The following is a 27,399-nucleotide window of genomic DNA, read 5'->3' on the forward strand; positions in this document are numbered from 1 at the left end:
CCAGAGGTGGTTAATAGCCCAGATGACCTCTATGCTATCTGCACGACAGAGCCCACACCAGATCCTTCCCTGGGCCCTTAAGATGACACACGCAGCCTATCTCTAGAACTCATCTTTATGGAGGAAGTGACATGTCCTCTGAGAAGAGTTTCTGTGTAATTGTCCCTCTTTTGTGCATAGGGGATTGCGCACCAGGAAACTTTTTTTTCCTCCAAATTCTACTGTACTTAAACGTGTTTACAATAAACTGCCTGGTATCAGGCTCTAGAAGTTTGAGCCAACACTGGCTACCTAGTGATGTTAAACCAGATTCCCCTCTTACCTGATGTACAGGAATGATTCTGATGCTTTGATTTAATTGGGAATATGCGAGCAGGGAGTACTGCTACTGAAGGTCCTTGACTCATCAATAAAGATGCCAGCAGCCAATGGCTTGGGAGGAAAGAAAGAGGCAGGACTTCCAGGTTCCCGCTGGAACAGACTCAGAGCTACAGAGGAGATCTTCCAAAATGTAGGCGGAAGAGGAAAGCAGCTCACCGAAGGGCAGCGGGAAAAGCATCTTGGGCTTGCAATTGTTCTTGGGCAAGACCAATGGGCTTCACAGAAGGTAACTGGGCGACTAAGCTGAGGGCAGATTTAGAGGTGTTGAGCTAGGAGTAAAGGGAAGGGTGTGTTAGCTGTGCAAGGCATAGAAGAGCCCAGCCACAGAGCCAATTAGGCAGGCTAAAAATGAGCTAAGGTGCCTGTGGCTTTCATCTGCAGTTCTGAGATAGCTCCTAGGTAGGTGGGCCTACCACTCTCTGGGAGCTCAAAGTGGAGTAGCAAAAACTACTGCTGCAGCCTCGGGTCAGAGATCCCCAACATTTCTTTTGTGGAAAGTGTTAGAAGAATGAAATAAGCTACAAAACCTCTGAAGCTGTATTTTGTTACTTTGTTACCAGAACTAAGATTAGTACTGCGAAGCCTGTTTAGAGTTTCACAGAAGAAAGCGAGAAAGTTTAATGTGAGCTGTGCTACAACCAAATGAACAACCAAATCAATGTAAAGGTCAGATGTTTAAACCGAGTCTTCAAGTTTCCAGGGCCCCAAAGATGCCATTTTAAAAAGAATAAAATTTTAACGTTTTATAGGAAAAATTGAGAGTAATTTACAAATCACAGAAAACAAAATCAGAGGACAGGCAGTGGTGGTGCACACCTTTAATCTCGGCACTCAGTAGGCAGAGGCAGGCAGATCTTTGAGTTAGAGGCCAGCCTGGTCTACAGAGCTAGTTCCAGGACAGCCCTGGCTACACAGAAAAATCCTGTCTGAAAAAAAACCCAACCAACCAACCAACCAACCAACCAACCAACCAACCAACCAAACTAACAAACAACTCAGAGAACCTAAAGACAGACAATTAAAAATGAAGGCATTAGAACAAAAGTGACCTTTGTAACTTTCAGAATCATGGTGGGCTGAAAAAGTATTTAAAGAAACTGTAACTAAAAATTCCACAAATTTGAAGTTCAGTTAAATGCAGGTAGGAACAAAACAAAACAAAATGAATCTCATCAAAGCACGTAATAATCAAACCAAAGAAAAAAATTATAAGCAGCCAGATAAGGACATTATTACATGGCCCAGAGCAGCCACTGACCAGCTGGGCCTGTGGGTCAAATCTCTATTGGCTGTCATTTCTGTTAATGAGGCTTTATTGAGACATGGCCACACATATCTATTTATGTATTTGCTAGACTGTGACATAATGGTCAAGCTGAGCAGTTGCCACAAAGACCATGTGGTTTGCAAAGCCTAAAGAATACACCTTAGTGCTTTGTGTAGAAAAGTTTGTCCCTCTTGATATAGAAGAATGTTTCAGAATCCATACAAGGCAAAGGCAAAGGCCAGTCCAGAAGTTCCTTTGTTTTTCCTAGCAAACAGTATCTTTCTTCCCTTCTTCTTCTTCTTCTTCTTCTTCTTCTTCTTCTTCTTCTTCTTCTTCTTCTTCTTCTTCTTCTTCTTCTTCTTCTTCGATTTATTCATTTATTATATATAAGTACACTGTAGCTATCTTCAGATACACCAGAAGAGGGCGTCGGATCTCTTTACAGATGGTTGTGAGCCACCATGTGGTTGCTGGGAATTGAACTCAGGACCTCTGGAAGAGTAGTCGGGTGCCCTTAACCGCTGAGCCATCTCTCCAGCCCTCTTCTTTTCTTCTTGTTTTGTTTGCTTGTCTGGTCGGTTGGTTGGTTTTGTTCTTTTGAGACAGGGTTTCTCTGTGTAACCCTGGCTGTCCTGGAACTTGCCCTAAAGGCCAGGCTGGCCTTGAACTCAAAGATCCCCCTGCCTTGACCTCTGGGGTGCTGGAATTAAAGGCATGCGCCACTACTACCCTTCACAAATGATAATCTTTCAAGGAAAGTGACATACTTTGAAAGATGGGAGGAGGCCTGTCGGAGTCCTTTAGGCAAAGAAAATTTATGGAGTGTAGAAATTTGAATCAGCATAAAGGGAGAAAGGTGATACATTTTGATGAAGTACAAAAATATTTTTACTTTTTAATCTCCTGAAAAGATAATAACTATTTAAAATAGAAATAAGCTGGGTGTGGTGGCACACGCCTGTAGTCCCAGCACTTGAGAGACAGAGGCAGGTGGATCTCTGAGTTTGAGGCCATCCTGGTCTATAGAGTGAGTTCTAGGACAGCCAGGGCTACATAGTGAGACTTAATTGGAATTTTAGAGCACACAAATGAAATGCATATGATAACAACATCGCAAAGGTTATAGGAAGCACTAAAAGCACACTGTCACTGTCATGGGGTTCTTACGCGGTGGGGAAGTGAGAGAGAGCTATAGGGCGAGGTGTGAACTGTGCAGCTGTAGCGTCCAGTGTGCTACAGGGTGAGGTGTGAACTGTGCGGCTGTAGCGTCCAGTGTGCCACAGGGTGAGGTGCGAACTGTGCAGCTGTAGCGTCCAGTGTCCCACAGGGTGAGGTGTGAACTGTGCAGCTGTAGCATCCAGTGTGCTACAGGGTGAGGTGTGAACTGTGTGACTGTAGCGTCCAGTGTGCTGGCCTCTTGCCAGGTGTGGCTTCCTAGCTAAGAGTTGGATGCTTTTACTGTAAGAACATTTGCAAACTCAGACCCATTTCACACTTCAAGTTTCAGAGCAAACAGTGCTAGTGACTAAAATGAATGAAACCTGACTAGAATCCTCCACTCTTATGATGCTCGGTTGTGCCATATGTGTTCGCCATGGCTGGCTGTCAATCATCCGGCTTGTGAATTTTCTGTACTCAGAACGCATGCATGGCTGATTCGAGACAAAGAGAAGCAAATACTCAGTTTCCTCATCATGGGCAGTCACACTTCAGTCATCCAGCAGCCGTGTGCGGCTGGTAGCCACCACAGTGGACGATGCAGGTAAAAAGGTCCACTGTTGCAAGGAATTGTGGGAAAGGACATCTCAGGAATAGCAAACGATGTCCGAACAAACAGAAAAGAAGAACTGAGGAGCAAACGGTGGAGTTGGAAAGAACCGTCTTAAAATTCACTTAATCTAAACACAGGGAGGAAAGTAAGCAGAAGTCAACAAACACGGACAAATGGAATTAATAGAGAACAAATAGCAATATGACCAGAGTTTAATCTTATCAATGATTGAAATAAATCCCGTGGTCTATAATGCCATTATAATTAGAGGGCAGAGATGATCAAGGCAGACTGAAAAAAAAAGCAAGCACAAACTACACGTAGAAAACTAGCTTTTATTTTTATAAGTACAATGAAATAATGAGAATCATAATTTTATTATTTATTATAGTTCGTTGTTTACTTATATTGGAGACTGTGTCTCCCCATGTCACCCTAGATGTCCTGGAACTCACAGAGATATGCTTGCCTCTGCTGTCTAAATCCTGGGGTGAGCTATGAAACCCTCTTTATGCATAACAGATATGACAAACGGAAGAGGGAAAAAGATGTAGCCCAGAAACGACCCGTATTAATATCAGGCTAATAAACGCCAGCACAATGACTATTGTCAGGATTGTTTTTTTAAGTCTGTAAATCTATGTCAAAAAAATTAGCTTTATATTTTATCTTACGCATTTAGGTGTTTTGCCGGCGTGTATGTGTGGCGCCATGTGGGTGATTGGTATTCACAGAGGTCAGGAGAGGCCTTGGAGCCTCTGGAACTGGAGTCGTTCTTTCAGAGGACCCAGGTTTGGTTCCCAGAACTCACGTGGTGGCTCAGTTCTGGGTGCTCCGATACCCTCTTCCTACCCCTGAGCACACCAGGTACACACAGGGTACACGAATATAAAGGAAAAACATTCATACACGTAAAACTAAATAAATAAACATTTAATAAATCAATTTTATTAAATTAAATATTAATCATATGCACATTATTCCAGAACATACAAGGCTGGGCTCACAAAATTAGTGGAGTAAGAGAGTAACAATTCTTGCCATATAAGGAAAAGACATAGGACATTTTACAAATAATGTGCATTTGTTTTTTTTTTTTTTTTTGTTTTTTTTTGTTTTTGGTTTTTCTTTTTTTTTAAAGATTTATTTATTTATTTTATGTATGTGAGTACACTGTAGCTGTCTTCAGACACACCAGAAGAGGGCATCAGATCTCATTACAGATGGTTGGGAGCCACCATGTGGTTGCTAGGATTTGAACTCAGGACCTCTGGAAGAACAGTCAGTGCTCTTAACCACTGAGCCACCTCACCAGCCCCTGTGCATGTGTTAAAAACTAGACTGAATAGATACATCTAGAGAGCACGGTTGTTTTTTTTGTTTGTTTTTGTGCCCTGTGCAATAGTAATAGGCAACAGCTTGCTTTTTGGGTGTTAACAGACTGTAAAAGGTGAGAACTACATAAGGAGCATTCTTCAGTCGCAATGGAATTAAGCTCTTCATTAGGAACAAAAAGACAAAATTCTTCTGCTTGAAAATTAAGAAGCATTTAACACTACTCAGTATTTAATATATACCACTATGCTACAAGGATTGTTCCGAGAAACTGGAATTTCACAGAAAGCAAATCAATAACTAAAAGTCTGACGATACAAAGTGTTGGAAAGAATGTGAGGAGGATGCCGGCTCGTTTCAAGTCAACTTGACACAAGCTAGAGTCATCGGAGAGGAGGGACCCTCAGTTAAGAAAATGCCTCCGTAAGGTCCAGCTGTAGGCAAGCCTATAACCTACAGGCTTAACTGGTGATTGATGGGGAAGGCCTAGCCCATTGTGGAAGGTACCATCTCTTGGCTAGTTAGTGGTCCTGGGTTCTATAAGAAAGCAGGCTGAGAAAGCTTAGAGGAACAAGCCAGTAAGCAGCATCCCTTCACGGCCTCTGCATCAGCTCCTGCCTCTAGGTTCCTGCCCTGTTTGAGATCCTTTGATGATTGAATGGGATATGGGAGTGTAAGCTGAATAAACCCTTTCCTCTCTGAGTTGCTTTGGTCATAGTGATTCAGTGAAGTAAAACCATAGCTAAGACAATGGGCTGTGGATACTTTTACTCTGTTGGTTGACTGTAAGATAATTTACTGCACAGAACTGAAGTCTGTGATTCAGCAAATCCAGCCATGCATAAAGTTTAGAGAAACCTGTGTTGTAAACACCAGGATATTCACATCAGGACTGTTAGTGACAGTGTGACCTGGTCAGAAGGATTCCCTGACCGTAGAATGTGGATAAACTACGATGTGGGAGGAGGCTCACAAGGCCTCAGCCCTACACATAAAACAACAGGCAACTTAGAAATGGGCGAGAGGAGGATAAATCGTCTCTCTCTCACCCGCCTCTGTCCTGCCTCCATCCCACCCCACCCTGCTGCCCCACCAACATACCAATTGGTTATCTGATACCAAAAGGTCAGCCCTGAAAACATACAGATGAGTAACGTTATACAGACTGAGCTGGTCATACTTATGTATATAGGAATGCACACACACATACACACACACACATACACACACACACATACACACACACACGCACGCACACACACACTCACACTCAACAATTAAAAAGGGGGAGGGGCCAGGAATTTAAAAGAGAGCCAGGAGGCATGACATATATGGGAGGGTTTGGAGGGAGAAAAGGGAAGGGAGAAAGGATGTGATTACAATCTCAGAAATAGAAGAAATAATTTAAAAACATTCGTGTGACAGAACACAACAGAACAGTGAGACACACAAACCTCAGGCCCTGATGACCCTGGTGACCCTGGTGACCCTGGTGACCAAGAATGCTGTGCAAAAGAAGCAAGATTTAGAAACTATCACGATTCCATTCCCATGAAATGGAAAAAGAGTCAGGGCTGTGGGAAGTCTTCAGAACTGGCTAAGAGGCTCAGGGTGTGTTGTTTTAGAAGACTTTTGTTATAAAGACGGGAGGTGTAGGGGGACTGCCTGGAGTGGGGGTGGGGAGAGAGGGTGGTATGAAAGGGAAAGCACCAGGCAAGAAATGAGGTATTGTCTGTGGACCTTGGAAGGAGAGAGAAGGGTTGGGGATCGGCTGGGTCTTCTACCCTCTCCCAGTGAACGCACAGTAGCTTCAGGATTACCCAGCAGGAAGTCAGGATCTGCTTACATCCCAGAGCTGAACTCAGACTTAAGCCAGTGTTTAAAGATTTCTTTCCTTGCAGAACTCAGGCACAAATCTGGCCCCCCGAGGGGGAATTATTACTTCTTCCTTCCAACTCTTCTCAACATCTTTAAAATCTTGCCTACAATCCGGGGAGGCAGAGGCAGACAGATCTCTGAGAGTTGGAGGCCAGCCTGGTAAGTTTCACTATGAGAAACATAGTTTCAGGCCAGCCAGCCCTATTTAGAGAAAGCCTGCCTCAGAGCAAACAAAGAAACTAGCACAGAAACCCTGTCTAAGGGCTTGCATCTTGCAAGAGGAAGAGAGAATAGCTTGCTTCCGAGTTCAAAATTCACTGAGAAGTTTTTCTCTCTTGCATCTCTGTTATTTCCTGTCTTCCTGATCTTGGGTCTCAGATTATGACTTTAGGTTTCACTATCTCCCCACTCCGTCTGTATTTCTTGGAACATTTCTACATAGTCTTTTTCTACGAAAGAGAATGTCCCCTGAACAGGTCACAAATGTGGAAGGGGGTGGGGACGTGATGTCCCACAGACCTTACTGAAACTTAAACCTCAGAAATTTCAGTGTTAATTATGTGAAATTGTGAACAGTTTTTTTAGCCCTACGACAACCGGAAGCATCGTGCCTAATAGCCTGATCAGCTGAGCAGTGCCTCTGGTAAAGGAAGGGTTGATTTTAATGATGCAAGCACCTGGAGGTGGGCGCGCAATAATGGCGGATGGGCTGGATGAATCCTTGGGCTGGATGACCCTCTGAGGAGAATCCGGTCCCAGTTTAATTCACTCGATCCAGACAGTCACCAGCAAATTTCATTTAAAGTTTGCCTCTGCTGCTCGGAGACCTGGATAAGTCTGTGGAAAGCGAGAGGCTTTATTGAGATTGGCCACCTTGGGCTATTTCAGGACTAACGCCAGTCCCCAGAAAGTTGCTTTTATAACCCATGTTTGGTGCTTGATTAGATCCAGTGCTGCGGTCCGGGGGAGGCATAGCTTTTTTTATCCTCTGATATCTACTGGGTCATCTCGGAGAGCTCTTGTTTGGTTTTATTTTAGAACAGACAGGAAGAGATGTGAGCAAGGGACACAGAGGCCTCCGTTTTATCATGGGCCACCGGCCCCATGTGTGAAGGCTGCTGCTGCTAAGCCTGAAGACCTGAGGTTGAAGGAGAGAGCCGGCTCCTGCAAATTGTCTTTTGGCCTTAAACAAAGACTTTTGGGCTTGTGTGCAACCCCCTAGTAAGACAAACAAACAAACAAACACATAACCACCTAGCTAGCTAACTAACTAACTAGGATATTTTACTATTAGGTCCAGTAGTGCACATTTGCAATCCCAGAACCCAAGGGAGTTGAACTCTGAGGCAAGAAGAGTTCAAGACCATCCTGGGGTACATAATGAGCCAGTTTTGTTTGTTTTCGTTTGTTTGTTTTTTAAATGTATCTTCCCAGGAACGCAAAGACGTCCTTAGACTAGGACGAGTGAGAAGGGAAGTTTTTTGGTGCACATTGCCATGTTACAGAGGAACGAGCATAATTCCTTTCCAATCAGGCTGAAACTGAGAGAAGTAATTTGTTTAAAAAAAGTTGCCCCCAAAGAAATAGAGCTTATTCTTCTGTGGGATGATCTGGAGGAAATAACACACCCTCAGCCAGAAATATTCCTCCTCCTCAACGAAGCTGATCTCTTATTAACCACAGCCGATTCTTCAGCCCCAGCCAGCCAGCCTCGGTTATCCTGGTAAAGCAAAGGTTTCCCTTGCCCAGATGATGAACCCCAAATATCACACAGTCATCCCAGACAGTCTTTGCTTCCCGCCTGGAACTCCCCAAGCCAGGCCTCCGTCAACTGCATGCAGTGTCTTAGCAGCGTCTTCCAGACTCCCACAGAACAGCTCACCAAGCTTTAAACACTCAATCACTTCACAGCCCCAAGTTTCAAATGCTTCCACGGTCCTCTCCGGAAAGCTTGTTTCGGGCCATCACAGCGTTTCCTCAGTCGCACGGCTCACTTGTCTCACCATACCCAACACCTGGTAATAATTTCTCTCCTAGTTTTCTTCTCTATTGACCAAAGTCAACCTGGGGATTGGGGGAAGGTTTATTTGGCTTATAGGTTATACTCCATTCTTTCAGGAAGCCAGGGAAGGAACTGAAGACAGGAACATGGCAGGAACTGAAGAGGAGCTGAGGAGGACTGCTTGCTGGCTTGCTTCCACGTTCCGATTCAGCTACCTGTCTTTTACAACCCGGAACCACCTGCCAAGGGTGACACCACCCACCGTGGGCTAGGCATCAATTAGCAACCAAGAAAATGTCTCAGAGACATGTCCATAGGCCAGTCTGGGGGCAACCATACCTTCATCGAAGTTCTGCCTTTCCAGGTGTCCTTAGTTTGTGTCAGGCTGGCAAAAAGACCAATGGGTACAGTCTTATACTGAGATAGTCAACACAGCCTCATAAGTTAAATCTGGGGATTATTGCTTGGGGATTTTAGACTAACAAGTAGCAGCTAGACTTCCCATTGGCTTAGTGTATTCTTCTACACCCAAGTCCAGAAGCAGCTGTATCAGACTTATTGTGCGGAAGTGTAAGACAGAGACGTAAGGAAGAACAGGAAAACAGCAGGGTCTTCCCAGAATTGCAGTTTTCATAAGAATGTGATGCTTAGGACTGGGTACACATAACGGAGATGACCTTTACAGTATGGGGTCTCTCCTCCCGACAAGCTAATCAGAGTGAGATAAAAGAACCCCACAGCTACAGTGATACTCAGAGACTAAGGCCCCACGATGAGAAGTCTCTCTGAATAGTTTAGTAGTACAGCTGGGGTACTCAGCCACAAGGCCTGGCATCCCAGTGACCCAACCTTATAACCCAACCAGCTAACGAAGGCTTCCTTCCCTGTATACACCACCCTTAATTTCCCGAGACTATGTATTCTCCCAATTCTCATTTTCATGCAGAATTTATGAAATGATCTTTTTTCCTTTTTAGTCGAACACAACCAATGTTTCCTCCCTATATTTTTGAGCCCTACTCTCCGAGGTCCCACATTCTCCACTCTCTCTCGAAGTTTCTACACACCCTCCTCTAAGTTCCCACCCTCCCACACCCCAAGTTCCCACCCCCACTCCCCAAGATCCCACCCCACTCCCCACGTTCCCACCTACCCTCTCAAATGTCTGACCTGGTACTAGACTGGATCGGCCACACTCCTGGACCTATGCACCTGCTTCCCATGATCTTTGGCGCTTCTCCAGGAACTTCCCCTCCCTCTTGGCCCAGACCCCTGGTGCTGTCTGTGTGCGGCATGGTCAGAGCTCTGAGCAACATGATATTCTGATGCTAAAAGCCCTGACACCCACAGTACGACAACAATGGTGGCAAAAGGCCTTGTGTGATGGCATAACCCAGCTCCTACTGAGTGGGGCTCAGTCTGACATAAGCTTATCTGGCAACAGACATGGGAAGCATTACGCTGGGGACCAGATTGGTCTTCTCCGGTAGAAGGCAGGGAGCACACCCAAAGAGAACCATCAGGATAGAATCCTTCATTCGAGGTGCCACAGAAGAGACGGGAAGGAATGGGCCATGGCCCGAGAACATGCCAAACTCTTCCTCTCGTGGGAGGGAGGACAGCAGGACCGATCCTGCAAAGCTCTGAGAGCCTTTGCTACAGGGTAGCCAGAAGTCATTCTGGGTAAGTTTAGCTGCGTCTTGCCTCCGTTTCTAGTGTTCCTGTGCGTTCAGAAACAAAACAAACTGCAGACACAAGCACATGAGCACACACAGGTGATGGTGAAGCTCTGAATGTGCTGAGGGATACCAAGAAAAAACATGCTGCTGTTTCCTGAGCCGGTTTAGGGCTCATCTAAAGCGTATTAGCCGTGTTTGGTGGGAATGGCAGAGGCAAGAGCAATAATAAATTTGTTGAAGGATCAAGGAAACAAGATTGATGGCTGGTTTTCAGAAAAGACAATATTGCATGGAGTGTGGGCTAATTTTTGGTTTTGGGAAATCAATTCTCTTATCTGTCCAATATATATCTTAAGTTATTTATTTAAACATTCTGACCCCGGGGTACTTTAAGATAGTTTAATTTGGTTTTATTTTAACAGCAGCAGTAAGACCGGCATAGATGAAACAGTTCTTTGGTGCCATGAAAATTTCCCTGGCTAGACACTCTTCACCACCAAGACATACAACCAGGGGAACCCAAGAACACACTTGCAGTTACTGAACTACTAGTGACCAATAACCCTCACCCACCCTTAGTTTTTTCTATAGTTAGATGGCACTGTTAATAAGTTTCTCCTTCCCAGATTCTTATAAACTCAGTAGTTTTGATCACTTGCCTTCTGGCTTCTTTTTATCAAAGTGATATTAGCATGTTATAGCCTACAAGTTGACTACATTCCCAGTCTATGTAATCTCTAAATCTATTATAACCAATTTTTCTTCTTCCTCCTTCTCTCCTCTACCCTCTGAGTAAGGGAAGGGGTTTTCACAAAGGACAGGGGTGTTTAGTGGGTATCTAAACATGGGTACTAGGGGCACTGACCCTACAGCCGTTAATAATTCACTCAATTGCGCGGCTGTGCAGTGTTAACTCAGATTTAGAAACACTACAGTTCGGTCCATCAAGAAAATGATTCAGCTGAGGTCTCCGAATCACTAAGGAATGAAACGAAATTGTATTCAGGTCTTTTGAAGTCCACTGTGCGTGGGCTGGAGATTTCTGGAGAATCCTGGAGAAGAGAATGGTACTTGGTGGCTCTTTTTTAAGTATCCATTCCACAGATACATTATGCATCCGCTTTCTGCGTCTCGGACGCTATTTTAAGCGCCGGGGATCCTGTGATGGAGGGCGCAGAAGAGGGGAATCTGTTGGTATGGAGTTTTCATTCTCAGAATTCACTTAGCTTCATCATTCTCGTAAACTCTCAGCAACCTGGATAGAAACAGCTGGGTCCCGTAAGGGACTGAATCTCACCCTGAGCTTTCTGGAGGGAGGGAAAATTGGTTATGCTGCAGAAGGGAGAGGCAGATCGGTCGTGCCTCCGCCTCCCTCTGCACCGCCAGGCCTGGTGCGTCCAGCTCGCCTGGGATTATTAACAATCGCTACCCAGTCCTGCGGCCCGGAAGGATCTGGCTCTCGCTCGGTCCTCCGAGGAAGGAATGCGGAGAGCGGGTGAACCCCTCCGCCCACCCCTTCCCCAAAAGCAGACGGTCCCTCTCCGGCTTGGGGGTGGGGGTCGTGCAGCAAACTGCTTTCTCATGCTGTCCTATTAAACATTGCAGCCACATGCTCTTTGCAGCTTCTCTGAGGCTACTGCAGCGTCCCTGCCCCGCCCGTCAGCCCATACAACAGTGCTCCACTGCAGCTTCGGAACCCTGTTCTTTTTCTTCTTCACTTCCTCGTTGCCATGGAGACATACGTCATTTACGTGCCGTGCGTCGCCTTGGAAACGGGGGAGCATCCGCGGCGCCGCCGGGAGACCCGCCCCTGCCGCTCCAGCCGCACTCGCGGGCACTGCTGGTGGATGGCCGAGGGGAGTCCCGAGACCGACACGCTGCGGGTCCCCGTCTGGACCCCGAGCCCCTCTGCATGCGCCTCTGTGACCTGGGGGACACTCTTTGCTGATGATTACCGGGAGGGCGGCAGGGACATAGGTACCACACTGGAAGCGAGCGGGCAAGCCACTTTTGCCCCTGGGAAAGCCTGAAGACGCTCGTCCCGGGACCCTAGACGGGTCTTCGTCCTGTCGACTCTTCTCAGCCCTCCTTGATCCTGTCCGCGCCCTTTGCCTGGTGCAGCTCTCTTCACGTCGGCTCCCCGCCCCTCTAGGGAGCCTAGGTGTCACTGGGCTCCACCCCGTCCCTCCCGGGACCTCTCCCCCTCCACACCCTTCCCCCCACCCTGGAGGCCCGGCTGGACACGACCCAGAGCTGCCATCGCCCGCTTCTGCCACTCAATGGAGGACAGTCTGCTGGAGATCATGACCAAGGACGGCGGCGACATGCCGGCTCCTCTGGAGGTGTCCACGGTGCCAGCCGTGGGGGACGTGATCTCTGGGGAGTATAACGGCGGTATGAAGGAACTGATGGAGCACCTGAAGGCCCAGCTGCAGGCCCTGTTTGAGGACGTGAGGGCCATGCGAGGGGCACTGGACGAGCAGGCCTCGCACATCCAGGTTCTGTCGGACGACGTGTGCGCCAACCAGCGGGCCATAGTCTCCATGTGCCAGATTATGACCACTGCGCCCCGCCAGGGAGGCTTGGGCGTGGCCGGCGGAAAGGGGAGCTTCCCCAGTGTTCCCCATGAGCCAGAAACACCTTCGCCTGGGATTGGGGACAGCGGCTTGCTGGGTCGAGATCCTGATGAAGAGGACGAGGAGGAAGAGGAGGAGAAAGAGACGGCTAGCCCCGCCACACCCACCAGTCACTGCGAGCGCTCTGAGAGCCCGGGTCTCCTTGGGGAGAATGGGCCACTTGTGGAGCCCCTCGACCTGCCTGACATTACCCTTCTGCAGCTGGAGGGCGAGGCCTCTCTGTGAGGGGGACCCCACCGGGGAAACAACTACCCGGGCTGGCTTTGGGTTTCCAAGTGCTTAACCCGAGGGGACTGAACAGTGCGGTGCAGAGTTCTTCTCTCCAAAACGTACGTGGTTCTTATAGGTCAGGGAGAGAGACTCCCTCAAAGAAGGATTTGTAGGGTGAAGGACTTTGGAAGCATCGCGAATTCCACCAACCAGGCATCATAACAAACTACAGAAAGGTGAGGAAAGGAAGTGCCCATCTCTGGACTCCCATCCATTCCCTTACCTTGCCCTCCGCCTCTTCCTAGGAAACAGGAGGACCATTGAATTATGTAAATAAAATTCTGCCTTTTCTATTCTGAAAAAGGAGTCATCTAGGACTTTGGCAAATAATCTCTATTTACCTAGAAATTAAGGAGTTGGGGTATTCTATTCTGGCAACAGGAAATTTTACCCTTTTGCTGACATCCAAGCTGTACAGTGCTCTGTGGAAAGCTCTCCCCCTTACAGATCTCTGCAGCTGCCGACTGGTAAAGGAAGCTTGAGGAGGGAACTGCAGCCCCAGGAATCTGGGGACGTGGGTTCCCAGGGCCCCAGGGCTGGGAGGAGCAGGCTATGAATGTGCCTGAAGACAGCTGGAGCTCTGGCCTTGAGCATGCAGAGCAGAACCTGCCTGTCATGTCACTGACTTCACCTGGGATTGCTTTGCCACTCACCTGGGCCTAGAGAACCAAGTGCTCTGGTCACAGGCAGAGACTTGGGACTGCTCAGCAGCAGTCCAGATTTAGGGGACGGTTGAGGAACTCTTGGGGGGAGGGGGTGGCGCTGTAGCCCCCGAACTGTCTTTTCTGGCTATACCTGCTTAACCTTGGTTCCTTCTTCTGTCAATATGTCAGTGCCCTCTGCTTCTTGGTGTCGCCTCCATAATGTCTTGTGTCACGTGTGTGCCCACCTGTGTAGTAGTGTGTGAGCCCTCAGGGCCAGGGCTTGTGGCTCTAGCATTAGGTTCAGGGGGCTTCAGACCCGTCTGGGAGCCCCAGGCAATCATGGCATTTTCTGCTCCTTTCCCCTTTGCCCCACTCCTCAACCAGGGCATGGAGCATGTGGCTGTCCTGAGGTTCCTTAACTTGATGTGCCTCCCTCCTACCTTCTGAAGTGGTGACTGTGTGCGCCCTTCCCCCCTCCTCTGTGTATCCTTTCTCAGTGCTTTGCTTGGTGTCAACCTTAATAAAAAGGCATCATCTCCCCTCTTGCTGACTGGTACTAAGCGGGTTTAAGGCTGGGGCTTCTAGGTCTGCCATGTGGAGCAGGGCTTAGAAAAATTTAGGGAGCATGCCTTCCCTCCTCTCTCTTTGCCCCCAGTCCCAAAGAGTTAACTGACCTTGTCCTGATTGGGACAAGATTGCCAGCTCTGTCTGCTCTCCCTTCTGCCCTGGTCCCTGATCCAGAGGACCTGGAAATGCAGTGGGAATGCCCAGTTCACAAGGGCTCGGGTGGCCAGCACTCCACACCTGCAAGAGCTTTCTTTTTAGTGAGGCAAGCCCCACGGGTGTGTGTGTGTGTGTGTGTGTGACTTCTGAATGAGAGCCCTGGTACAGCAGGCATGCCACCTGTTTTAGGGATGGAGTGGGAGTCACTGTTCTGGAGAGGTTGCCCAGGGTTCTGGAGTGGAGTGACACATCACTAAGGAAACCACAGTAACTGCCTCCGGCCTCCAGTGAAAGATGCGGGCAAGGAACTCCCCGGAGAGTCAACACTGACATCATCTCTAGGCAGCTCCCTCGGGTGATGGAGATTTCCCGAGGCTGCCCCAGAACAAAGGGTGGGAGTTGACTAGGCCTCGTGTGTGTGTGTGTGTGTGTGTGTGTGTGTGTGTGTGTGTGTGTGTGTGTGTGTTGTGTGTGTGTTGTGGTGTGTGTGTATGTGTGAGTGTGAGTGGGTGTGAGAGTGAGTGTGTGGTGTGTGTGTGAGTGAGTGTGAGTGTGTGTGTGCATTGTGGTGTGTGTGTGGTGTGGTGTGTGTTTGTGTAGTGAGTGTGTGAGTGTTGTGTGTGTGTGAGTGTTGTGTGTGTGTGTGTTGTGTGTGTGTTGTGGTGTGTGTGTATGTGTGAGTGTGAGTGGGTGTGAGAGTGAGTGTGTGGTGTGTGTGTGAGAGTGAGTGTGAGTGTGTGTGTGCATTGTGGTGTGTGTGTGGTGTGGTGTGTGTTTGTGTAGTGAGTGTGAGTGTTGTGTGTGTGTGAGTGTTGTGTGTGTTTGTGTAGTGTGTGTGCATTGTGTTGTGTGTGTTGTGTGTGTTGTGGTGTGTGTTTGTGTAGTGAGTGTGTGTGTTGTGTGTGTGAGTGTTGTGGTGTGTGTTTGTGTAGTGTGTGTGGTGTGTGTGTGTTGTGTGTGTGAGTGTTGTGGTGTGTGTTTGTGTAGTGTGTGTGGTGTGTGTGTGAGAGTGAGTGTGTTTGTGTGTGTGCATTGTGGTGTGTGTGTGGTGTATGTGTGTTTGTGTGTGTGTGTGGGGGGGTGGTGTATATGTGATAATTCCAACACTGAGTTGACTGCCCGAGACTTGCTCTGCACAATCCATATGATAAGAATAAAAAATATAGGATTCTGAGGATGTCTGGTGCAAAGGCTAGTTTCCTTATAGTTCTCCTGGGGATGCAGGATGGGGATGAGTCCTCCAGCAAAGCAGAACCAGGGTGGGTCTTAGATACAACCCCCTGCCCCAGTTTTAAAGGTTTATTATTGGTGTACGCGTGCATTTGTGCCTCTGCATTTGCACATATACGTATGGAGCCACAGAAAAGCCAGAAGAGAGCGTCAGAGTCCCAGGAGCTGGGGCTCTGTGCACTGATTGACGTGGGTGCTGGGGACCACTCACGTCCCCTGGAAGGACAGCACATGTTAGTAGTCAAGACATTTCTCCAGCTCTTATTTTACAGGTCAGCTTTGTGTCACCCTTCCTTTCTTACTCCCTTTCTTTTCCCCTTCCCCCTTTTCCCTCTTTTTCTTCTTTTTTTTTTGGTTCTTTTTTTCGGAGCTGGGGACCGAACCCAGGGCCTTGCGCTTCCTAGGTAAGCGCTCTACCACTGAGCTAAATCCCCAGCCCCCTCTTTTTCTTCTTGAGACAGGGTCTCACCATCTAGTGCCTCATGGCTTGGAACTTACTACGTAGAGCAGGCTGGCCTCGGACATGGAGTGTCATCTGCTTTCGCCTCCTGAGCACACTCTTTGAATATAATCTTTTCCTATGTAAAGAACCCTTGTCCTTGAGGACAGAACTAAGGAAAAGGGCATGGTTAGCTCCTCGAGAGAGTGGGGAGAGCTCGTCTTAGGTAGAGATGAGCCAAAAAGGCTGGAGGACTAGCCCTGAAATTCAGAATATGCCAGAGGAAGCCTTGAGGTGTACAGTCCTTGGGTAATGAATGCTGGGCCCCTCAGGAGAACAGCTAAGAGTATATAGCTGAGGTCACGGACTTAGGTTTTTGCTAAAAATTTCAACGTTCAGCATTGATTACCATGGCAATGATCGGTTCTTGAGCTCCGATTTTTATCTCCCAGAGATTCTATGAGGTAGAAACCCTTGTTACTTTTACATAACAGCTCAGAAAGAGATTTAAGACTTCAAGGTCACAGACTGGAATCTGGCAAAGCCAGGAACTAACACCGAGACGGTTTGATTTAAAGGAGCCTGAGATAGAAACCGTCTCCCTGATTGCTCTTTTATTTGGCTCTTCACAGAGCTCGGGAGAATCCTGAAAAAGAAATCAACCACATTTGGGCAGTCTTCAGCTTCTCAGTTTGAAGAGATTGCAGTCAGGCCTTGGTTTGAGACCTTTCTCAGCATTGGGTGGGTGAGAATTTACGAACTGCACAGCTTGGACCTGCTGTTAGAGAGGAAACCTCCAATGCTTGCAGGCATCCCCGTCAGTTTCTTCAGTAGGTGTGCTCTTTGTGTTCCCTATAGGTCAGATTCTCTGCCATTTGACCGGTATCCCAAAGGCAGCACGCACAGCCCATTTAGACTCCATAGAAAGTTCTGGTTGAGTCCTTCAGTGTTCCTATGCACACTGCTCTCCGTGTGCCCTCAGCCCCTAACTTATAACCTGCAACCCTGCAAGTCCAGATAGAAACCTTCCCACAGAGAACAATTGTTCTGCCCCCCTCTTATCTGCGCCAAGAGATTTTGCACAGGTTACCCCCTCACCCCTGTTTCTTCCTTCTCTGTTTCCCTCTGGCCTCTGAGGCTGCTTCAACTTGCTGGTGAAGAAGTTTGAGCTGGAGTTGAGGGAGCAACAAACACTGGACGTTAGATACAAACGCCTGCAAATACATATTCTCTCTAGAGATAAAGGGTCATTGTTTTGACTTGGTCCTCAAGAGTAAGAACCTGGCTTTTGTGAAGTGGTGAGAGTCATTGAGTAAAGTGTAACGAGATGTTTCAACTCAGAAAGCACCAAGGAAGAAACCACCGTGAGCTGGGCCCTTCCGGCATCCATGCCTCCTGAGCCTCCAGAGGATTTCCTGCCTGGAATTGGAATAGCATCTCCATCTAATTACTCAACACTTTCTTGATGAATTTTAATTACATCAGCATCTATCGGGTGCTGCAGTCCTGGGTCCCATCACTTCCAAACCTCTAACAGTAGAGGTTTGTCAAAGTGAGGCTAAGAAATGTCTGAGTTCCCCTGGGAACGCACAAGCACATCCCCATTCACCCCAGATAAGACACCAGAGACAAGTCGATGAACCATTTCACCCAAGTCTAGGTTGGAGAACGAGTGAGTTCATTGGGTTGTTTAGTAGAGGGGTTGGGACTGAAAGGAGTATTATTTACAGTTAGCCTGGCTAAGTCCAAGGCATCGCAAACAGCCCACCCCAGCCTGCGTGGCTGCTCCCAAGAGTTGCGTCCATGGAACTCCCTAGCCTACTGGCAGGCAGCTCTCTCTAACACCCATAAGTCCTATTTCTTACCCAACCTTTCAAAGGTGGCTCTCCCGAAGTATGTAACTTTCAGAGCTCCCCCTCCCTTCTGGAAGGCACATTTTAACTAAGAAAATAATTTCATATCAACCTCCATGGCTTCAAGCTAAACTTTCAGTTTGGGGCCAAATCCAATCCCACACACAACTCATCACTACTTCTCTACTTTGACCTGTCCCTGTCATTTAGTTCATGTTTCTGGAACTGTCGTTTCTAGCCTGACCAAAGTGCCTCTCGAAGAGGTCTGTTCTTAATCTCAGAGACAAAGCACATACAGTGTCACAGAAATAAGCTACAACTTTAACCTGGTACAGCCAAACTCTGCTCTTGGAGAATGGCTTGCTTCCCTGTGGTATAAACTGGCCGTCCCCACAGCACTCAGACTTACGGGCTCACAGTGGTGCTGCAGATTATGCTTTCTGCTTGACGTCTGCAGTGGAAAATTTCCTAGGACCACGCTACACCTCGAACATATGTCTATATTTCTCAAACGTCTTGCTTTGAAAGGCAGCTTTTCATAAACTTCTTCCTTCTTAAAATGCTTAACATAGAAACTGTACTCAAGGCACTACTGTAGTGGGAATACTGAAACACATAACGGTTGTTCATCAGTCTTTTATACTAGCTATCACCCACCCCACCCCTACCACACACATTCTACATTGTCCTGGGAAGGTGAGTTCCCACTGGAAAAAACAAAAACAAAAACAAAAACGGCTTCTCTGCTTGGAAGCACTGTGTTTAGAGAAAGAATCCGGCCCTGCAAATATTGCTGTAATAGCGCCACCTGTCGCGGAATAGAGGCATTACAAGAGGAACCTCAAAGTGGATTTACGTCTTTTCTCTTCGGGACTGGCAAATGCCTATAAAAGCTTGGCTTCCTGCCATGCGGTGGGTAGTGAGACAGGAAAACTGAGTAAGTAGAATGGATCTGAAGAATATAAAAAGCAACTGCAATAAACTAGGTTCGCTCCTCCCGCAGTTACCTACTGCAGAAATTAATCTTCCTAAACCAGAGTTCTGAATAGTTTATCCTCCTCAACAATCTGTGACATCTCCCCAGTGCTCCCCATATTAAATATAAAATACGGCATGCCCCCGCCCCCATATATTTCTTTCCCTAGCTACTAATGGGTAAAGTCGAAAGGAATAGTGAACCTGTGGCCAAAGGGTCCTGCTCCTCATTCTCGGGAGATGCCTCTGCGTCCCAGCACTTGGTAAATCTGACGTCTCTACTTTGACCTGTCCCTGTCGTTTAGATAAAATCCTCTCCATTCTTCAAAGCTCTTCAGCGCTTCCACTTAAGACGTGGAGAAATGTGTCTGACGTTTCTTTGCGTTTGGCGGCTGCAGCAGCAGCGGGAGGGATGGGGGCGGGGTTCGGGGGGAGGCGTGAGGATATGACAACAACCTTACTGTCTTTTTGCCTGCTTGTGTTCAGCCCTGGGCACACTGTCCAACGCTTTCCAGACTTATGGGAACCTCGAGAGCTGCAACTGTCTGTTCATGCCTATAGCCTCTGAGATGTCTACCGGGACTTAACGGTACTGTTGATTGAGTGGCACCTCATTGAAGGAGCCCCAAAGAAAGGGAAGAATGCTGCCAATCACAATCATTGTTTTCTTATCACCTGGGGTCTTAAAGTTCCATTCTTATTTAAATATCGTTTACTTCTCATTTTCAAAAGGAACTTAAAAATATCACTACTACATACACAGCTACAACTAAAAGTCAATACACAATTATAATTTCTTTCAGAGTATGGCACTTCTGAATCACTTTTGGCGTTGTCTGTATTTTTCCACACATTTCTATGATGGGCCATAACGAGTTTTAGGAGAGCAGAGTTTCTTAGGAAGAAATTGTTGCCTCTGGGAGTTCCCTCCGGGGCCCTATTCTTAATCTCCAATGCAGCACTTCCTTTGATCTTGCCAGAGAGAGTTTAAGGTAAGTGTTTGAACAACACCCAGCACCAGTATTTCTTCAGGGTGTCCTTAGAGGACCCTTAGAGGGTTGGTGAACTGAAGGTTTCCAGTCACTTTGAATGGCTTGTGCAGTGTGATCTTTGTGTCATGACTTCCGGGAGCTGACAGGAATTGGAAGCTACCATCGGTTGTATAGGGCATTCCATTTGAAAGATGTGTAGATGTGCGAGAGAAAACAGGTGTCACTGGAATTACATTACTGTTACTGTTTTTCTGAGAAAAGAGCTCACTCAGTAGAGCAGTCGGCCTCGAACTCACAGAGATCCACCTGCCTTTGCCTTGAGAGTGCTGGGATTAAATATGTACCCCATCACACCAAGCAAAATTTACATGATTATACAGGACCATCTTGATTATAGTCCAAAAAAGTGTTCAGTTGAACAACAAAAGGAAAAAAGGAGCAATTGAGAAGCAGAGGCCAGGATGGAACTGAAACATTGTCACCTCTCAGAATCCCTAAATGTTTTTTTTTTTTTTTTCTGAAAGAAACTTTGTTGATGTTTGCCCAGCTGTTTCATATATAAGCTAGATGTCTGAAGGGACTTCCCAGTTCTACTAGATCTGATTGAATTTGACACAAATTCCAGTTCCTAAGCCTGGGAAGTCTGCAGAATCCCAGACAGCTCCTGCAGTGTCTGGTGGGAACTACTCAGTGCCCACACCCAGACTTCATGCAGGCAGTCTCAGTGTGACTCGTCAGGAACCCTAAGACACACAAAGCATAGCCCCTTTTCAGCAGTATATCAGGAAATAGAATTCTACTCGACGTTTTAAGCCTTTCCTTGTAGACAACTAGAAAAGTGGGATGGGTGAGAGAGCGGTGAAGAGCAACCATGGGGAGTCCCACTGAGGAGCCTATGCCTTTTGCAGACTTCTACCCCACCTCTCCACTTTCTTATGGTGCTCACCATATCCTGATAAGGCAATGCTATGTTCTTGAGTAGGGGCACTGTGGGTGCTTCTCAGAAGACAGAAGGAAAAGCCTCTGCTCTGTGAGTATCGATGACTAAATTGGGAATATTTCAATGTATAAATGACATGTTGTATGGGTGGCCTTGGTGAGGACAGCAGAACAAGGTTCCTGCCCCTTGGGGTATTAGGCTTCTTTGTATAATAAGGTATTTTCATATCCCTCTGAGGAATGTCCTCCCTATTAATGTTAATGACTGCATGATAATCAGACAGCAGAAGGTGAAGGTGTGGCTAATGTCTCAGCAGAATGGTAATGACTGGGACCTTCAGGACAGCCCTTAAGGCTGTGGGAAAGAAAATATATACTTAGCCAACTATACAAAAACTAAGGATGCACTAGGAATTATATGAGGGGCTTCGTGAATCTAAAGGAACAGAGGCAGCTGCATTAATGGGCCAGCTTGTCAGAAAGATACAAAGGCAAGCAGATTCCTGAGTTCAAAGTCAGCGTGGGACACAGCTAGTCCAGGCGCGAAGGGGAAAAGATGGTAATTTCAGTAGGGGTCCCACCCAGCTAGTTTATCTTCTGTGCTTAACCGAGGCAGGCAGGCAGGCAGGCAGGCAGATTTCTGAATTCTTTTGCAATGTTAAAAGGAAATATGTGCTTCCTGTCTCTTAAGAATTAAGGGGTTGGGAACTTAGGATGCTGATTCATAGGATAATCAAAGGGAACCTGGAGTGAATCACTGAATTGATATGTAAAATAAAAAACCATTGGTCTATAGGGGATGAGCTAGCAGAGAGTGACAGCAATTCTTCCTTAGAATTTTCTCTAGAGACATCTCTGGAGGTGTCTGGAGAATGAAAAACAGGGTTTCTGACTTGGTCAGACTTGGTCAGAAATCCCAAGAATTGCTCAGAGAGCTGATGCAGCTCTTTTAGAATGTTTTCTAGCAGCTATCCGGAGAAGGCTGTCTGAAGAGAGAACATAGCTCTGGTAGAAATCTTTCTGATTTTCTGATTTTAGTCAGAAAACCCATGAGCTATCCAGAGAGCTTTTACAGTTTTTACTAGGAGAGAGAGCTGTCTCAACTAGAGTTTTTAGAATAGAAAAAAAAAGCTGTCGAGAACAGAGCAGAACACACACACACACACACACACACACACACACACACACACACACACACACACACACAGGGGACGGGGAGGAGGTCTGGAAAGCAGAACCTAGGCTGCCAACTTGGATCCACAATTTGACTTTGAGTTATTTTTTTTCGACATTTCCAGACACCCCTTCTCTCAGGAAGCCCACTCCAAGCCGAGGCTGGTCCTTGGCATACAGGGAAAGTAGGTGTGTATGCAGGCAGGACAAGGTACAATAGAAATGAAGTATTATAAAGATTTACAGTACAGAGAATATGTAATATAACATTGGAAGCAAAACAGCAGCTGGTGTGGCATTGGACTCTGGGAAAGGGAAGTAGAGTGGTCTTGGCCAAACTTCCAACAAAATTTCCCTAAATGAACTGCATATTGTCACCAATAAACAAAGTATATTGTGTAAAATAGTTCTTGTATTTTACACACAGAGACAAAGTATCACAAGCAAAAGAGAAACAATTAGACCGGAACTCCTGACTGAAACATGGCACTGAAAAAGAGCCAGTTCCTTGTTCCAAAGAAACAGAGCTAAGTTCTGGTGTGGAAGAAGGGCTTGCACACTACACACAGGTCACAGACTGTGTGTTCTTGTTCTCCTGGGACAGAAGCAGCTCATTGTAATCCACAGAACATTGGCCTTGCATTTGCAAACTTTAGGAAGAAGAGGTTAGGGAGAGGATGACAAAGCCAGGTAGGTGCAGGCCATAAAATCACACTCAAAGGGAGAAAGAAAGGCAGAGCATAATTTCACATTACAAAGGCAGCGCTCTGTACTGAACTCCCACATCCTAGAGTGGGACTCAAAAAGGAGTCACTTCCGTAAATAGGAGAAGGAAGAAGTACCTTTGTAAAAACGTGTCAGAGGCTAAGAAAACAGACAAATAGGTAGGATTACGCTCAAGAACAAACAAGGGCATGAAGCCAGGTTCCAGAAAGAAGGGGAAAGTTAATTTAATGAAAATGTTATGAGGCTGGAGAGATGGCTCAGTGGTTTAGAGCACTGACTGCTCTTCCAGAGGTCCTGAGTTCAAATCCCAGCAACCATATAGTGGCTCACAACCATCTGATATGAGATCTGATGCTCTGTTCTGGTGTGTGTGAAGACAGCTATAGTGTACTCATATAAATGAAATAAATCTTAAGCCAAAAAAACAAAACAAAACAAAACAAAAAAACACCTTAGCCCTTAGAACAGTGGTTCTCAACCTGTGGGTCGTGACCCCCTTTCACAGTGCTCATACATCAGATATCCTGCATACCAGATATCTGTATTACGATTCATGACAGTAGGAAAATCTGAATTAGCAACAGTTGGAAGTCGCTGTAACTTGAGAACTTGTGTTAAAGGGTCAGAGATAGCAAGGTTGAGGACCACTGTTATAGAAGGAGGGGCAGCAGAAGTTGCTACTGTGGGTCTAATTGTTCCTCAGGAAAGTCTTGAAGGTAACCATGTGGATGAGTTCCTTATACCCAGGAGATCAGGTGAAATAGAAAACAAGCAAGCAAACCTCACTGCAAACGCTTAGATCATAGCCTTTTTGTAGTTGGAAAGTCTATGGGAATAAAGGTTCAGGGGCTGGGGATTTAGCTCAGTGGTAGAGCGCTTACCTAGGAAGCGCAAGGTCCTGGGTTCCGTCCCCAGCTCCGAAAAAAAAAAAAAAAAAAAAAAAAAAAAAAAAAAAAAAAAAGAAAAAAATCTAAAAAATAATAAATACAATTTAAAAAAAAAAAAGGTTCAAAGGCGACACCTAGTCGATAGAACGGCCTTAGAGGAGTGTATGCCATGGCTGGTGGGAGCCCACCTAAAGAACATGCAGAATATCGACTTAACTGAGAGAGTGGTACCCACACACCAGTGCTTTCAAAAGCACCACAAGGACGCTGCTCACAAATTTTAAAATGTCTGAGATTAATAATAAAAAGGTAACTGTGGCCAGAGAAACGGTTTGGCAGTTAGCACTTGCTGCTCTTTTAGAGTTGCTGAACTCAGGTCCCAGAACCCACTTTGGTTGGCCCATAACCGCCTGTAATTCCAGCTTCTGGTATTTGCCGCCCTCTTCTGGCCCCAGGGGCACTGCATGCTTGTTCCTCAAAGGCTCGCTCGCGCACAGGGTCTTGTTCTCATCCCACCATCTTTGGAAAGTCATTCCGCCTTTCTTACACATGTGAAATAGAGCTGTAACTAGTGGCTTTACACAATAGAAGATACATCTTTTTACAGTCCCAGAATGGACTAAGCAAGGATGCCCGATGTACTTATAACCTTGTGAGCAGAGCTGAAGGGTGACATCGGCGTCTGCCACTGTAGAGTGGGCCAGGAGAGGCAGAATAAATGTCAGCATCTGGCAAAGTGCATGGAGCTGGACAGCCATGCTCAGTGAATCAAGAAAGCATAGGACAGGGCATGTCTGTCAGCAGCTTTGGAGAACTAGAAAAACGAGTGACTAGGAAGGGGGTTTGGCTCACTCATGCCGAGCATGAGCAAGGCCCTGGGTTCAATCCCCAGCAGAAAGAAAAAAAAAATCCACAAATATACACAGTAGAAAATTATTAACCTATCATAAAAGCAGAAAGATGAGAGTAGAGACAAAAGATATGACTCAAACAAGAGAGATTTTACTTGCAGATACTAATAGTGGTGCATGCCATGAGCCTGGGGATGGCTAACTTGATCTCTCGGGCAGCAAATAGAACATAGTGACGATCTCTCAGAACGATGTCCGGAAGAGGAAGGGCCGGAATGAGAAAATCTTGCAGAAGAAAGTTCCCCAACTCTGACAGCAAAATGAACTTGTTTTTCCAAGTAAGTACAGAGAAGAGATTCGTGGAAGTCAGGGCCCTCAGGGCATTGCTAATAGTTGTTAGTGTTGGTGGTAACATTTCCCGAGCCTTCTATAAGGCTGTAAGGTTGTTCCACAAATCAAGGTGCAAAATGTTAGACTGACACAAAGTGTGTGTGTGTGTGTGTGTGTGTGTGTGTGTGTGGGGGCATTATCTTAGGTTCTTTCCTTGGAGACATGGCCTTTTATTTCTGTTCTCCCCACCCCCAACTTCAACAGACTCTCTCTGCGCACCAATTTTTTTTTTTTTTTTGTCAGTCAGGTGCTCCATAGCTCGAGGCTATAGGGTCAGCTGTAGTGATGGTGGGTGGATGCGATACAGAATTCCTTGGTGGCAACTGTTATTCCAAATAAGTACAGAGAAGAGATGTGTGGTACCCCTGTGGGGGAAGAGTTCTTGAAAGGTAGGCTGTGCAGCGTAACAGACGCACTCCAAAGTATCTATGCCTCATAGGTTCGCCAAGTGAGCGTCATGTTCAGATTCGCCTATCTCCGGGGACCCCGTCATCCCTTTCAGATGTTCCTATGTGAGGTGATGGTTTCTGCTCCCCAGTAAGGGAGGCCGGTCTTGTATTAGGGTAGGATAATTTGAATAGAATTTAATGAGGAGTTATTTTTCAAGACCCAGGTGTGGGTGGGCTGTAGAAAAATCACACAAAAAATATCTAGAAGCAGAGAGCTCTGTTCCAAATAGTGGAGACAGAACCTGGAGGAGATAGTAAAAATAGGGACCCCCCCCTAAAAAGAAAGCGGATAAGGTAGGGTGGGGTGGGGTGGGGTGGGATGGGGGGGACTAGATATCCAACCTCGGGCTCCACCTTGCCATTCTTGGATCGAACCGGATGGAAGAACGAGAGCAGTTTATGCAGGTCAGTCTTCCATGCCCTGAGATGGATAGCAAGGACGAGGAGTTGATGAGTCAGACAGAAGACATCTAGGTCTTTAGATTTAGTGATACAAATTTTTAGAGTTAGCGTTTAATTTTCGTGACCCGCATACGCTCTATTTCCGTATGCTAAACTGTTTCACAAGACTCGGGGACTTGTGGGGTGAGGACTCTATAAATACTCCCTCTCCTGTCCTGTTGGAGAAGCTTTGCTTTTTTTTTTTTTTTTTTTTTTTTTGCTTGATTTTGCAAGGAATACCATCACAACACGTACGGTCAAAGCACTCGCGCCAAGGGTTGAACATATACTAGTTGGGTAAAGAGAAAAGTAAATCACTCAAAAATAACGAGGGCGTACAGAGATAAGACACACATCGTGGGAACTCAGAGGTCCCAGGGACTCCACGTACGTGGCAAGAGGGTCTTCTCGAGTTGTTAACTGAAAGGGAGCGATAAGGCGGCTGAGGACACTGCAGTTGTTTACGGGCGGGAAGAGCAGCCCAGCATTACACAATTCGCTAAAAATGGAGCTATCGCTTGGAGAGATTCAGGCTCCGCATCCTCAGACTGGACTGGCAGCTACCGAGCCTTAACGTGATTGGTAGAGGGCTCTCCGGCTATGCTCCGCCCACACCCCAGCCTCCGCCAAAGGGGAGGGTACGCGGTTGGATGGGTATCCCACGCCCTGAGCTCCTGGGCTGCATCCTGCAGCTGCCCACCAAGGCCGCTGCAGTCATCCCGAAATAGACCTGTTTCTCAGAGGTGGACAAATCTGGATCCGGCGCGGGAGGGTTGGCCAAGGAGACGCCTCTCATTGGTTGCACAGGGCGCGCCGAGAGGCTGAGGAAGGCTGATTGGTGGCAGGTTCCGCCTGGTTCTAATCAGGTCAAGGCGTGCTGCATCCTCGGGTGCTGCCACCAGGTGGAGCTGTGCAGGGAGATGTGAGGACCTCGGGGAAGAACCTCAGAACTTCTGGGTTCCCTTCCTGTTTCTAGCGGGCTGAGCTAACTCTAATGCAGTGGTTCTCAACCTTCCGAATGCTGCGACCCTTTAATACAGTTCCTAATGTTTGGTGAAGCCGCCAACCATAAAATCATTTTTGTTGCTACTTCATAACAAGTTTTGCTACTGTTATAAATAGTAATGTAAATATCTGATATGCAGGATATCTGATAAGAAACCCAAAGGAGTCGAGACCCACAAGTTAAGAGCCGCTGCTTCAGGCCCACCTAGTCATCTTGTCTTCTTGAATCCAGTCAGACCCCAGCCTCTCCAGAGCCCTTCTTAAGTAGTTGTCTGGCTTTTTGTGAACCCTGCAGCTCTTCCCTTCCGGGAAGATCTGGCGCCGGCAGTAGTTTTCCTTGTGAGCCTTTCTTGTGACCTGTTCCTCTTGGGAGGCTTGACAGTTCCAGGTCACCCCAGGTCAGATTTCTTAGTAATTCCTGGCCCCAACTCACCTTCTGACATGCTCGTTGAACGCAAATCTG

General features: G+C 46.9%; 2 protein-coding genes across 3 annotated transcripts in view; one reads left to right on the forward strand and one right to left on the reverse strand.

Moving 5' to 3' along the window:
* Window positions 1-9,929, reverse strand: part of Asb8 (ankyrin repeat and SOCS box-containing 8) — a 35,967-nt gene extending 26,038 nt beyond the window's left edge. The window contains exons 1-2 of one of the 2 annotated variants that reach the window (XM_087557580.1): window positions 9,788-9,929; window positions 8,974-9,019 (exon numbers count right to left, since the gene is read on the reverse strand). In XM_087557580.1, the coding sequence (XP_087413706.1) occupies window positions 8,974-8,979 (6 nt within the window). In that variant the 5' untranslated portion in view covers window positions 8,980-9,019; window positions 9,788-9,929. 2 annotated transcript variants of the gene reach the window in all.
* A 2,188-nt stretch (window positions 9,930-12,117) lies between these two features.
* On the forward strand, window positions 12,118-13,522 carry Ccdc184 (coiled-coil domain containing 184). Its single transcript, NM_001024909.1, has one exon. It carries the CDS (start codon window positions 12,593-12,595, stop codon window positions 13,172-13,174), a length of 582 nt encoding a protein of 193 aa, NP_001020080.1. The 5' UTR covers window positions 12,118-12,592; the 3' UTR covers window positions 13,175-13,522.
* The last annotated feature ends 13,877 nt before the right edge of the window (window positions 13,523-27,399 follow it).

This window comes from Rattus norvegicus, chromosome 7, assembly GCF_021556685.1.
Source record: "Rattus norvegicus strain SHRSP/BbbUtx chromosome 7, alternate assembly SHRSP_T2T, whole genome shotgun sequence".
NCBI lineage: Eukaryota > Metazoa > Chordata > Mammalia > Rodentia > Muridae > Rattus > Rattus norvegicus.